This window comes from Terrapene carolina, unplaced genomic scaffold (assembly GCF_002925995.2).
Source record: "Terrapene carolina triunguis isolate 2854851 unplaced genomic scaffold, T_m_triunguis-2.0 Scaffold31, whole genome shotgun sequence".
Lineage (NCBI taxonomy): Eukaryota > Metazoa > Chordata > Testudines > Emydidae > Terrapene > Terrapene triunguis.
The window spans coordinates 4981244-4996516 of NW_020664382.1; the positions used below are offsets into that span (position 1 = coordinate 4981244).

General features: G+C 42.7%; 1 protein-coding gene across 1 annotated transcript in view; it reads right to left on the bottom strand.

Moving 5' to 3' along the window:
- The window catches only part of LOC112114737 (E3 ubiquitin-protein ligase TTC3), a 142970-nt gene that overhangs the window by 41622 nt on the left and 86075 nt on the right, over positions 1 to 15273 (bottom strand). The window contains exons 21-25 of the mRNA XM_029911572.1: positions 13100 to 13222; positions 12828 to 12929; positions 11984 to 12076; positions 10522 to 10586; positions 4149 to 4285 (exon numbers count right to left, since the gene is read on the bottom strand). Coding sequence (XP_029767432.1) covers positions 4149 to 4285; positions 10522 to 10586; positions 11984 to 12076; positions 12828 to 12929; positions 13100 to 13222 — 520 coding nt within the window. The remainder of the gene's footprint in view (positions 1 to 4148; positions 4286 to 10521; positions 10587 to 11983; positions 12077 to 12827; positions 12930 to 13099; positions 13223 to 15273) is intronic.

A 15273-nucleotide genomic window follows, 5' to 3' on the forward strand; every position in this document is an offset into this window, starting at 1 on the left:
TCCCTTCCCTGGGTAGCCTTGAGAGACCTTCAGCAATTCCCTGGTGAATACAGATCCAAACCCCTTGGATCTAAAAACAAGGAAAAATCAATCAGGTTCTTAAAAAGAAGGCTTTTAATTAAAGAAAAAGGTAAAAATCCTCTCTGTAAAATCAGGATGGGAAAATAACTTTACAGGGTAATCAAACTTAAAGAGCTCAGAGGACCGCCCTCTAGCCTCAGGTTCAAAATACAGCAAACAAACAGAGATAAACACTCTAGTAAAAGGTACATTTACAAGTTGAGAAAACAAAGTAAAACTAACACGCCTTGCCTGGCTGTTTACTTACAAGTTTGAAATATGAGAGACTTGTTTAGAAAGATGTGGAGAACCTGGATTGATGTCTGGTCCCTCTCAGTCCCAAGAGCGAACAACCCCCAAAACAAAGAGCACAAACAAAAGCCTTCCCCCCACAAGATTTGAAAGTATCTTGTCCCCTTATTGGTCCTTTGGGTCAGGTGTCAGCCAGGTTACCCGAGCTTCTTAACCCTTTACAGGTAAAAGGATTTTGGAGTCTCTGGCCAGGAGGGATTTTATAGTACTGTACACAGGAGAGCTGTTACCCTTCCCTTTATAGTTATGACATCAGCACCCCCACAGCTCTTGTCCCAAAACTCTTTCCGTTGTGCCCCACTGTCACCTCCAACCCACTTTCCCCAACTTCTGTGTTCTTCACGCCACCCACTGCCTCCAACACCAGTATCTTCACCACCCAGCCCTGAAAACCACGACCCTTACCCTCTGCACTCAACCCCCATCACCATGCAGTATAGCTATCCTGAAGTGCAGCACTCACTGCACAGCACACCAGACAGGACATACGCGAATCTGTGATTGTACTGTTCCCCACTCCACCGCCTTGTTTCTTTTCAATAAATGGATTTTTTGGCTTTGAAAACATTCTTTATTATTGCATAAAGTAAAAGACTCCTTAGCCCAGGAAATAAACAGGCACTGCAAGTCTGCTTGTCTGCTTAGCAGACACTGATTCCTAAAGATTGGAACTACTGCACTTCACTCCCGTGCAGGGCACCAGATATCACTGCTGGTTTTCAGCCTCAAATTGCTCCCTCAAGGCATCCCTAATCCTTGCAGCCCCGTGCTGGGCCCCTGTAATAGCCCTGCTCTCTGGCTGTGCAAATTCAGCCTCCAGGTGTTGAACCTCGGAGGTCCATGCCTGAGTGAAGCTTTCACCCTTCCCTTCACAAATATTATGGAGGGCACAGCACGCGGATATAACCGCCGGGATGCTGTTTTCGGCCAAGTCCAGCTTCCCATACAGAGATCGCCAGTGGCCCTTTAAACGGCCAAAGGCACACTCCACAGTCATTCGGCACCGGCTCAGCCTGTAGTTGAACCGTTCCCTGCTGCTGTCAAGGCTCCCTGTATAAGGTTTCATGAGGCACGGCATTAACGGGTAAGCGGGATCTCCAAGGATCACAATGGGCATTTCAACTTCCCCTACCGTGATCTTCCGCTCTGGGAAAAAAGTCCCGGCCTGCATCTTCCTGAACAGCCAAGTGTTCCGAAAGATGCGTGCGTCATGCACCTTTCCGGGCCAGCCTGTGTTAATGTCAATGAAACGCCCACGGTGATCCACAAGAGCCTGGAGAACCATAGAGAAATACCCCTTCCGATTAACGTACTCGGATCTTAGGTGGGGGTGGTGCCAGAATAGGAATGTGCGTCCCATCTATCGCCCCTCCACAGTTAGGGAACCCCATTTGTGCAAAGACATCCACTATTTCCTGCATGTTACCCAGAATCATGGTTCTTCTGAGTAGGATGCGATTAATGGCCTTGCAAACCTGCATCAACACGATTCCAACGGTCGACTTTCCCACTCCAAACTGGTTTGCGACCGACCGGGAGCTGTCTGGAGTTGCCAGCTTCCAGATTGCAATTGCCACCTGCTTCTACACTGGCAGGGCAGCTCTCAATCTCGTGTCCTTGCGCCGCAGGGTGGGGGCGAGCTCCTCACACAGTCCCATGAAAGTGGCTTTTCTCATCCGAAAGTTCTGCAGCCACTGCTCGTCATCCCAGACTTCCATGACGATATGATCCCACCACTCGGTGCTTGTTTCCCGAGCCCAAAAGCGGTGTTCCACGGTGCTGAGCATGTCTGTGAATGCCACAAGCAATTTAGTGTCGTACGCGTTACGCGGCTCGATAGCATCGTCGGACTCCTCACTCTCACTGTCACTTTGGATCTTAAGGAATAGTTCGACAGCCAAACGTGACATGCTAGCGAGATAAGTCAGCATACGCCTCACCAGTTCGGGCTCCATTTCCCACAGACAGATCACGCTGCACAGAAACCGTTGAAAGATGGCGCCAAAGGTGAACGGAAACAAAGGGATTTCTGGGATGCGAAGCGATGCATCACGGGGCGTTGGGACAGGACCCAGAATGCCCCGCACCCAAGCCCCCTTCCCACAACCCACGGCGCCAGAATGGGAAAAGGTGCTCTGTGGGATAGCTGCCCATAATGCACAGCTCCCAACAGCGCTGCAATTGCCGCAAATGTGGCCACGACAGTGCGCTGGGCAGCTGTCAGTGTGGACAGACTGCAGTGCTTTCCCTACTCAGCTGCACGAAGTCAGGTTTAACTCACAGCACTGTACATCTGCAAGTGTAGCCAAGGCCCTAGTTTCCCCAACATGGAAGGAGGTTTCAGGAAAGAATAACTGCAGATTTATGCATTGATTCAGATGGAACTTGGAAACCACCTAGGGAGAAACTTGGTGAAGGAAGTACTCTTATGAAACATTGTATAAGGAGGACCAGCCAGTAAATCTTAGATTTCCCCTACCTGAGGTTACAGTACAAAGACCATGGGTTGGAAGGGTAGATAGTATAAAGATAACACAGAGGCTCAAATGTTGGTTCAACAAGCATTGGATTCCAACTCCAAGAAGGTGGCAGCTCTCAAACAGGTGGAGATACATTACACAATCCTTTTAAAGAACTTAACATTAGGATGTTAAAATATGTAGTATCTTTGAAAGGGTAAGTGATATGCAGCTATCTTAACAGAACTCAAGGAAAGTCAAGAATACATAAGCAAAAACAGATCATCCAAATTTAAAGGAATTGAGAAAGTCCCTGGTATGAGCCACAAAGAAACACTCTCACTTCAGAGCATAAGTTTCACAGCTCTCCAGAAGAACTTCTTGAACTGCTTGTGAACACTCAATGTCCACATTTAGCAACACATCACAAATTCAGATTTCAAATCTGGATGAAGACCCTGACCAGATCCAATCTGACCAAGTGAGCCGGCAGAAGAACGGAGACACTTATTTATGCTAAGTTAAAAGATCTGAGATCTAAAGAGAGTTTCAAAAGGGAGGTGCCAGAGAACTAAACTAAGGAACATTCTCCACAGATTATTTTCAATCCCCACTCTCCTAACGCTATTTCATTCTATGCTGCCTGGAGGGAAAAAAGGGTCCCAAAGGGGAGCAGGGAAGGGAAAGACTGTGCTCTGATTGCACCAAGGGCATGTGTTCATCCCATACGTGAGAATCTACACACGTAATTCTCGAAAGAGAATTAAATTAAAGCAACTATCCACTATCTTTTCCACAACTAATACATACAAAATAGTAAACCGTTTAATGTGAAACGTAGTATTTTATTTAATACTGTATTGTCTAATTTTAGCAGCAAAGCCTATGAAAAGTAAATTAAATTCTAAATTAAAGCTTGCCACAGCCATCTTATCTCACCCATTTTTGGTAAATACATTTGCATTTGGACGTTAGCACTACAATAAATATGTACACAGCTATTCTGTTCTAGAAAGATTCTTCTGCTGTGTTCATCACTAGAGTATTTGAGCATCTTCCCGTAGTGCATTGACTAGGGCTCCTATGCACCATGGTAATACAAATCATCAAGTCATTAAGCAACAAGACTATACAAGACACTCCAGATCAGTATTTACAACCCTTTCCTTGAAATAATACTCATCTTCGATTCACTGAGGGTACATTAAAACTGCTACTTATGCTAATCAAAATATCCATTTGTTTATATGATAATGTACAGCAATACATTAGAATACAAATGTATTCTACAACAAAATACCTTAAACTTCCACGTACCTTTATGACTATCATACTTAGATATATTATCTTCCCTTTTATTTTCTTCCACGCTATCCTTGGCAGAGTTCAGTGCTTCTTCTCTTACATGCTTTCTCTTTATTTTTTTTTCTTCTTTTATTTTTAGCTTCCTAGAACTGATAAATGAAACTGATCAGTGAGGCAAATCAGCCTCAACTATCAATAGACGATTTTTTCTCTGGCAGTTTACAAACCATTCTCCACCTATTAGAACATTTGTCAGCTTACATTATAAAGTTTTCACAGTAGAAGTCATTAGTCAAATGATAGAGAGGTAAAATTTGAATTTAGCTATTCTTCAGTTAAAAAGTAATGGAGACCATCTACCTTCAGGCATACTGAACAACTTATTTGAAGCTTGTAGATGTAGAGAGAATATCCTAAATATTTTACAATAATCTGTATTAGGAGGAGCTGACTTTAAAAGACACTATGATGTAGCATGCATGCCCATATTTACATCTAACATGTACAAGATGTTGAGTTATTTATAAATAAATGTTAAAAAAAACTTTCCCAAAGTTCCTATGACCAACTTAAGTAACACAAGAAATCCATCTTTACACATGTATCTCTCATTACTTGGAATATGAATTCCAATAATCTAAACTCCTACCTAAACGAAACCAGTTTAGTGAATATCTCATTCCTTCAGATAAATTTTCCTTTTGGAACAAGATTAAGGGGAATAAAATCCTGAGGATCCATACTGAACCTGTCCAATACATATTTACAGTATTTATCCCCTTACTATAAAGCACCAGTATTTACCACTCTGTCAAATCTGTTGTGAGCAATAAATGCAAACTCCTTTAGCGATATTACAGTAATGCCAAGACTGTGCTAATCAAACATTTGAACGTAACCTGTATACACAATTCAGTTTTTAAACAGCATTTTCTTAGGATCCATATAGAATTTTTCAGTCAAGTAAACACTCTAGGGTAGAGGTGCTCAAGCAATGCCCCTCCCACGTAGCTTGAATCTAGCCATTTCCTTCCTCCCACTTAACAATATGAGAAGGATTGAATAGTTACAACCTCCAGATTGACAACTCATGCTCTAATGCGGCGTTTCTCAACATTTATACCAGGGACCGGCTTCCTGCCTTTCTAAACTATGTCTGGGAAATCTCAGGGAGTGGGAAGGAGGCTGCTATACAGGTTACTTACCTGTAACTAATCTTCAAGATGCGTAGTCCCTATCTGAATTCCACTGGGGGTTACACATGCATACCATGCACCTGGAGACGGAGAATTTGAAAGTCGTGTCTGTTGGTCTGCGCATGAGCCCTGGTTCACCTGGTGCCTCCGACTGAGAGGATAAAGGGCGGGGTGGACATATCGCCTCTCCAGTTATTTCTCTACCAAAAATCAGATAAGATCCGAAGCAGAGAGGAAGGAGGGCAGGTAGTGGAATACAGATAGGGATCACACATCTTCAAGGACCTCCAGTTAAAGGTAAGTAACCTTCTCTTCTTCATCGAGTGATGGTCCCTACTGTACGCCACTGCAAGTGATTGACAAATAGTACCTAAGTAGGAGAAAGATGAGAGGATGTACACAGTAGGATTGAGTGGAGTACTGCCATCCCAAAGGAGGCATCAGCAGAAGAGTTCAGCACCAGGGCATAATGTACCTCCTCAAGAGATGCTATAGTCGTTGCTTAAGCCATGGTGGAATGAGCTCTTACCTGTGGGGGGGAATGAGGGGAAGGGGAGGGTTTGGGTTTGAGAGCTGATAGAGTAGAATGGAGCTGGATATCTATTTGGAGATTCTCTGGTGGAGATGGCATGCCCTCCGACTCTTTCTGCTACAGTGACAAACAGTTTCAGGGATTTCCTGATTGGTTTTGTTTTCTGCAGGTAGAAAGCCAAAGCTCGTCGAAGATCGAGGGAGTGGAGTCTTCATTCTTCTGCAGAAGTGTGTGGCTTTGAGAAGAAAGCAGGTAAGCGAATGGATTGGTTAAGGTGAAATTCCGACTTTAGGGATGAATTTGGGGTGTAGAGATAAAGAAACCTTATCCTTATGAAATACAGAATATGGAGGATCTGCCAAATAGAAAATACAGGGGTACTGCAGTATAGAAAAGCTTGAGCTCCAAGTTTGCCAACCCTTCTCACTGATGGCTACGAGAAAGGCGACTTACATGGAAAGGAGGGAATATGGAACAAGTAGCTAAAGGCCCAAAGTGGGGCTTATTAGCACTGAGAGAATGAGATTCAGGTCCCACTGGGGTGCAAGCATCTGAGGAGGTGGGAAGGTTCTTATTAAGCCTTTCTAGAATCTATTGGTCAGTGGGTGAGTGAAAACTCAGTAACCTTGAGAAGGTGGATGTGGCAGTGGACTGGAGTGTTTGATCTTGCCGTTCCACTGAGTCAGGTGCTCAGGAAACATTGGGAGAATGATTGGTGGGTGAGACAACATGTGTAGAAGGCTAGGAAACCAGAACTGTCTGGGCCAGAAGGGGGTAATCAGGATGACCCTCACTCTGTTCTGCAGGATCTTGCCTAGAGCTCGTGGCAGGAGGGTGGTGGAGAGAAGGCATAGGCATAGGTGAACTTGATCTTATCAAGTAAGAAGGAGACCATCGCCCTGGGAGCGGTGACCTAGGGCTCCTCTGGAGCAATACGTAGTGCATTTGCTGTTTACTTGAGAGGTGAATAGATCCCTGGTTGGGATTTCCCCATATAATGAAAATGTTGCGGAGTACCACATCATGAAGCCTCCTCCCACTCGTGATCGATTGTGAAATGTCTGTGAGCATATTCTGCTTTCCTGGGAGGTAGTCTGCTGATCGGGTGATTTGACTGCTGACTGTTGTAGTGTTGTCTGACATTATAAGGACATGGTGATGGGGATGAATGGAAGAAAGAACTCACAAGCCTTCCGTACTGTCTGTAGTTCCAGGATATTGATATGCATCCCGGCCTCCCAAGATGTCCAAACCCATTGTGCTGTGTGGTTGTCCATGTGGGCTCCCCAACCTAGTGGGGCTGTATCCATAATGATGTTCCTGTCTGGAGAGGAAGAGAGAAAGGGGACCCCACGCATATTTAATGAGAATTTGTCCGCCATAGGAAGGACGCCAGTACCTTGCCAGGAACTGTCACCATGTGGTTCATGGAATGACGGTTTATACCTGAAGGCAACAAAGGTGGAGTCTGGCCAATGGGGTGATATAAGTGCACAAGGCCACATGACCAAGTAGGGACAGAAGTGTTTTGCCCGGTACCTGAGGACAGTTTGTGATGTGAGCTATGATATTGTTCATGGTCTGAAACCCGTCTGTGGGCAGGTACGCCCTTGCGCTGATATAACTTGGGGGTGCCCCAATGGTGTCTAAAGATTGTGTGGCGCGAGAGCAGATTTTTCCATGTTTATGCTGACTCCCAGTGCAGAGGGAAAGTGTAGCATTATTCAACTCAATGCATAGGCCTCCTGGTGTGGCAGCAAGGAGCCAGTCATCAAGGTATGGGAAAGACAAGAAGGCCATGACGTCTAATGTGGGTTGCAACAACTGAGAATATCTTGGTAAAGACTCTGGGTGCAGTTGCTATTCTGAAGGGGAGTATCTTGTACTGAAAATGGTTGGGGCCCACCATAAATCTGAGAAAATACTTGTGGGTGGAGTGGATATCTAAGTGAAAGCAAGCATCCTTCATATTGAGAGCCATGGATCACATGCCATTTTCTAAAGATGGAATTAATGCTGCTAACGTGACCAATAGAAATCTGAGTTTGCGAATGAAGTGGTTGAGATGGTGAAGGTCGAAGACTGGTCTCCAACCACTCTTCTTTTTAGGTATTAGGAAGGAGGTTGAGTAAAACCCTTTCCCTTGGTATTGTGGAGGAATGTGTTCTATTGCTCCTCTCTGCATTAAGGAATCCACCTCTTGTGTGAGCCAATTCTTGTGAGAGTGGTCCCTAAAGGGGGACGGGGAAGAGGGTTTCGGGGAGGTAGTGATGCAAACTATCACATAGGCAAAGTGGATGACATTCAGCACTCACTTGTCTATTTTTATTGCACTCCAGCTGTTGAAAAAGAGACCTAGACAAACCCCGAATGATGTGCTGGAGTCAGGAGGTGGTGGGCTTAGTGGTTCATGGCTCTTGAGCTCTCGTCAAAGATAACGTTGAGCTGATGGCTGAGACTGAGATGCAAAGCCTGTTGTGGAGGATGTAGGGAAGCAGGACTTCTGTATACTCTCTCTTATGTAGTGACTCATAGGGCCTCTGATAGAAGAACTGTTGAGCCATATACCTCAATTTGGCCGATGGGCAATGAAACTTCCTCTTAGGACCAGGTGTGTATATCCCCAGCGATCAGAGGGCAGCCCTAATCCTTCCGGATATGGAGGGACTCATCTGTCTTCTGGTTGAAGAGGTGCTATTCACCTTGCTGTGATGTGAGCTTCCCCAAGGCAGTACAGGCAGTGTTGGTGGCTGTCACCGACAGAGAAGGATCATGGGCAGGAAGAACAGAGTTTGAAGCCTGGGTCCTGGATGTAATACCTGAACAGGGTACAGGGTGGGGTGGGTACCCCCCATAGACTAATCTAATGCTAAAGCTACTAGAATTGTTATATTTGCTAAAACTATACACTATTAAAACTTAACAATTTACAATTAAGTTATTTATTGTTTACTCCTGGGGAAATTCTGTGCCACAGCGTGGGCACAGAATTCATATTGTCTGCAGATTTCTTTGCTTCCCCGCAGACAATATATTTCTGAGGGGAAGCAGAGAAGCCGCAAGAACAGTCACTCACTCCTCCCCAGCAGCTTGGAGCAGCCAGCGAAGACATATATCAACATGTGTATGTGTGTTTGTATGTGTGGGGAGGTGCTGGGAGAGACATCAATTATTATAAATGACAATATAGCAGTATAAATGCTTATGGTGCTTTAGTGATTAGAACTGGTCTAAATTTTTGGACTGAAAAATTTTCCTATCAAAATGTGCTCCATGAACTGTTTACTACTGACTTTTCTGGAGATGGTAGCCAATATAAATTGTGAATTTAATTCCCCAGCCCTCACTTGCTCTTCAGCTGCCTATGATGTAATACTAAGCATATGGCTGCATATATTTGTTGACTAATAACTAGAAATAAAGAGTCAAACCTAACTATTACTATTAGACAAACGGGGTTTGGGGATTTTCTCCAATGCTCCCCACACCCATTCTCCCCATCCATTGTATTGTAATTTAAATAAATTACCAAAATAATTGAAACTGATGTTTTTATATTGTGTTATTTTGACAAATAAACTATGCAGAATTTTAAAATACTGCGTGCAGAATTTTTAATTTTTTGGCGCAGAATTCCCCCAGAAGTAATTATTTATGGGACAAAGTTTAAGCTGCGGACACTAATGGTTCCAACCTGTACCATGCAGCAGTGAGAAGGAACTGGAGAGGTGGTTGGTCCACCCTACCCTTTATTCCCTCAGCTGGAGGCACGAGGTGAACTAGGGTGCATGCATAGACCAATGGACACTACTTTCAAATTCTCTGGCCCCTGGTGCATGCATATCCCACAGTGGAATACAAAAGGGACCATCACTCGAAGCAAAACATACATATGTCAAGAAGGGTAGCATATTCCCTGCTCTTCCTTCCCCTCCCTTCATAGCTACTTAGGCCATAGGTCAGATTGGTGAGCAGAATGAAGGGGAAGAGATGGTTCTCAAGTTCCATCCACAGTCCTGGAATCCCAGGTTGTTTGTGATAAGATTGTGAGCAGTGAAACGACATTTACCAATCTTAAATAATTATAATTAGGCTTCAGATTTAACAGCCTATTGAGATGAATGGAGCAATTTGCACTTCAGAATTATTAGTTCAAATTTTATGGAAACCAATGGAATTACTACAGGAATTAATTTGACCTTTGATTCTCTCTGTATAGAGATTCAGAGAAGACTCTTTGCATTGATTCATATTTTGAAGGTTTTCTTTATGGCCATAAACAAGTTTTGTTCTTTTTTAAATGAAAAAACTTAGTTCTTTAGAAATTGCTGGGGCAACTACAGAACTGCTAATAATACTTATTACCTAGTACCAGTTCAATATGAGCTCTGATTTAATCATTTAGCTTTTTCATCCTTCCTATCAAATTAGGAACCCCTAAAATCTTTTATGCTGTTTTCTGAACTCCCTCTAGTTTGTCAACTTTCTAGTAACACAGTGAACACAGATGAATCAAATAATCATTTGAATCCTTGCCACAGCCATAAAGAGAGCAACTATCACCTCTCTAAAATATTTGGAGTATTTCAGCAATTTCTGAAATATGTAATCCCATCCTATTGTAAATTTAAATTACTGTTAATCCTAGAAATCTTACCTTGAACATTTCTGTTTAACACTGGCTCTTGGTGGATCCTTAATTTTGGGGATTTTTTGTTCAAACTACAAAAAAATGACACCACGTTAATTGAATTTGAGTTCTAAAGCAATCTTCTTAACAATAAACACAAAAATGACATCTGATGTTTCAGAAGTCAACAATGTAATAGCTTGAATTAAAAAAAAAAAAAATGCAGCCACCTGGGCTGCTCAAGCCATATAAAGCTGCAAGCTTTGGTTATATAGAAAGACAACTAGTTCACGGGAAAGGTAATCTGGCAGAGAAGGTCACAACAGAGAAGAAACATTCCTTACAATTATTTCCCAGTGTCTCATATGATGAAACTCCCAATTCTCCTGTGCTGTAGATTTGAAAGCCAGACAAGAGTTACACTTTTGGGAGATATGGGACTCTCCCAAGCAACAGATACACCTAGAATGGTCATCGCTGACAGGAATAGCCTCCCGACAAGAAAGACAGCATTTGAAACCTGGTGAGCCAGGCATGTCGAGCCAGGTCAAATAAGCTCCACAGAAAAAAGGAGGAAAAAGGAGAGGGGGAAAAAAAAAAAAAAAACCACTCTCTCACTACTATCTAACTAATCCTATACTAACAACAGCTAATGCTAACTAGAAACACTAAACTAACTAACTAACTAACAGTATGCCATGTAGCTGTAGCTGTGTCGTTCATGTAGAACATGCTGAGGTGGACATGCTAGAACTCAGTCTCAGCCTGAGGTGGTAGAGAAGAACTCAGACATTTCACCACTGCAGCTCTATACACCATCTGTGTGTGACACGAGGTCGTACCAAGTGCACACATGGACCAAAGAGACACTGCTAATGGGAAATCTCCAATCAAGGGCTCAAGAGGTTCATGCTCGAAGAACTGGATTTACTTCTTCCCCAACAGGCAGAAATCCTGCTCCTACAACGATCAGTCGTTTCAGTACGTCACCAGTCCAAAACAAGCTGGGATACTTAGGTGCAAGGAATCTGAGACAGCACAGATATGTTAAAACTAGTAGAGCCAGACCACCTCATACTTATTATACTATGAAAATTCAATGAAGCTTCCACTAAATTACATTTGTATATCAAGGTCTTATAATAAATATAAGAAGCTTATATTTAAAACATTCCAGTTTACCTGTGGTTTTGTAATAAGGTCAACACAGTAGATTGACTTGCTATCTCACCAAGGGCAAATCACTTTACCTGTGCCTCTTTTTATCCATTTGTAAAATAGGTACCAAAACCACAACCACCACCTCCCTCAAAGGGGGGTGCTAAAAAAGTTAATTGAGCTATGTAAAGTGTTGTAATCCCCTAGTGAAATTATGTAACTGCACTGTCAGTAAGTAACACTGTACAAGTCTCCAGTGGATCTTAATTGCAAGATGAGGATTTGTTTTAAAAAACTGATTCTCATTTCACACTGATGTTTAATTACTTACCACACATTTTACGAGACCAGAAGAACTGAAGATAACAATTTTTGAAATGAGGCCTCTACAATCAGGAGTGAAACATGACTCTTGAAGAAAATCCTGTGGGAGAAGATCAGTTATGTAGAAAAAAAATTCTGTTTTCAATAAAATGGAAAGATGCACTCTCTCTGTGCTTTTGTACAGAAATGCTATTGTGTATACTGAACTTGAGCGGACCAAGGTAATTAAGACCATCACTAAAGGCTTAAGCCTCTACTTGCATTTAGCAGAGGGAAGCCAATCATGGCATAAAATGGCTGGGATCAAAAAGATGGGAGCAGTTGCTCATGGCACATACTCTTTTACTCCCCAAACCAATGGAGAAATCCTCCAATTTTCTGTCCACAGAATTTGTGCTCTATGGATTGAAAAAGGGTACTTCCTGATCTTAACAGCCTCATTTTCCCATCCCAAACCTGCTGGGATTTCCCAACAGAAGATTATACTGATTACCATCGTTATCTTCTGCCAAGTCTCCCTATGCACATTGAAACCCTTTTGGTTTTGGAGTATTAGCTGATGGGGAGGCAATAACAACAAGGTTTCTAAGGGACTCAAGCATCCATAAAGTAAGAGGTAAAGAGAACAGACCATACACATTGAGCCTCTACGTAAATATCCCTGTCCTCCATAGATACCTTGACGCCTGCAGGATTTCCCTATGCCTGCAACACAGACTGTATGTTCCCCATAGGACAGGTGAAAAGTTAAGGCTCCAGGACTGTACTCATCTTAATGACTTTAGCACAGCTACACCCCTAGAAAACAGTTAATAACCAATACTTAAATAGAAGTTTGACATGGGTCTTACCTTGTCATTTTTATCACTGTAAATTGTAGTTTTCAGCTTTTTCCAACAGCTGATGTGAAACTCCACTTTACACTGCTGACAGCAAGTAATCTGTATAAAACCCTAAAATTTGAAGACCATAGGAATTTATGCTTTCAAAGAAAAAAAATGTACCATTCAATAACAGCAAAAAATTAAGAATTTATGCTTCACATAAAGCTTGTATAATGTGCAAGGCACATAACTCCAGCAAAAAGTTTGATCTCCAAAACCCTTAAAAAAAAAAAGTTTACCTTGAAGTCTGGGTCAGTAAAATAGATTTGAATTTTCGAATGTCCATGGCACTGCTGATAAGAACAAACTGCATCTGGCTCTGGAGGAAACTTGCATTCCTCAATGAAATTCTCCAACATCAACTATAAAACATCAAATACAATCACAAATAGAGATATCACATTGTTCCAAAGAATAAATTATTTCTCAGACACAAAAACCAAGTAATGAGATCAAACATCTCTCTATTTGCATTTTTTAAGATTTGGATGTTTTTAGGGCGAAACAGACACCACATTTTCAGAGCCAAAAGAGTTATACTTGAAAATAATTAACTTTATTTTAAAAACATCCTGCCTTTCCTGCTGCAAAATATTTCAAAAGTTCTTCATACTTCTACAGGTGTCAGTGAGGAATGCATAGCCTCTCTGCATACAGTACTCCTAGAGTAATTCTGCACCATTGCGCAAGTGCAGAATTAATGTCCGTCCCCCCGCAGAATAGTTGACTCTGAGGGGGAGGCAAAAGGAAGCCTTGAGCGAGGTCATGCTACAATTACACCTTTTGCTCACTATGGACTGATGTGGTACCAGAAGAGAGAACAGCTGGCTCATGGGCTGGAGCAGCCAACCACGGAGACAGGACAGAGGCTGCCTTCCTCACAATGCCCTGCTCGTAGTGCCAGGTGAGGAGGCCTGGGATATGGGGGGAGGTGGACAGAGCAGGGTACACGGGGCCACTTGGGGGGGCCACACAGACTGGTGTTCAGAAGGGCTAGTGCGGGGGGTAGACTGCAGTAAGGGCACAGGAACTAGTGGGATGACAACATTGAGACAGGGCTGAATGGGAGTAGGGGTGCAAAACCACATGAGAACAGGGGAGGGGAGAGTGCGGGGCCACATGGTAGTAGGAGTTTGGGGCCAAATGGGGACATGTGCAGATATGCCTGGCTGAATGGGAAGTGGGAGTGCAGGGACACACGGGGACAGGGGCAGATGTGCCTAACTGAATGGAAAAGGCTAGAGGTCAGCCAGGGTCTGCATTGAAGCAGCTCCCTAACTCCCTAAAATCTCCCCCTCCCCCCTCCAAAAAAGCCCGTGTTCCATACTTCTCCCGCCCACACCCAACAACTCTCCAGGTTCGCTTCCAAGCTCCTTCCCAGCAATTACTTCCCTCTCCCTCAGCTCCTCTGTTACCCTTTACTCCCCCAAGACTTTGCACTTCTTCTGAGGGGTGCAGGAAATACGTTTCTGTATTGTAGTTTAAATGAATTATTACTCAGAGTTCTGTATTAGTATGCTTAGTAAGGAATCTATTTGTCAAAAAACATTTCCTGAATCTTTTTTGTTACCTGTATTGTTACAGACATACTTGCTGACAGGTATTTTGAAATAATTACCAAAATAATTGAAACTGGCATGATTATATTGTATTGTTTTGACAAAATATGCAGAATTTTAAAATACTGTGCACAGAATTTTTAATTTTTTGGCACAGAATTCCCCCAAGAGTAATACAGGTTGGCCAGACCATCATTTTACATGTTAATAGTTTTATCTCAACTTAAGGATAGTGTTTGTGAATGAAAAAATAGCTTTGTTTCTACTATTTCAATGGGAAAGACAATCTTAAAGCTAACAGTTGAGATTTTCAAGGTTGACCAAGAAACGTAACCACTCTACTCCCAGTAAAATTACTGGGAATCGTGTTGCTAAACCCTTAGCAAATGTTGGCTTTAAAAACTGACAAAATAACTATTACTTAATTTCATGTTTCTCAGTACTTCGATTCTTTATTAATTATGATTTCTTTACTGATAGTGTCCAATGTATTACAGAAATTTTTCTGCACTAAATTTCTAAGTGCTAAGAAACTAACTGATCGACTAACACTTGGACAACACTGGCAGGGTAGTTTCACAATATGCTACCAAAAAAGGTACTAAAACTCAAGGCCCTACCTAGATCCCAAGTTTTAGGAACCAAGTACATTCAGAACGGAGCCCAGCCCATTCAAGCAGTGCTGACTTGGTACTAAGGGAACAGATCCCACCTCTTTACAAATTGGGGCTTGGGTTGAGGATATTTTAATTGGCAAGAAATACAGTCAGGGTGAGGATTCTGAGGATCCTTGCTTCTCCGTTCTTGTGATTTGTGATATCACAAAAAGCCAAGATTCATTAGCTGAGTGAAAT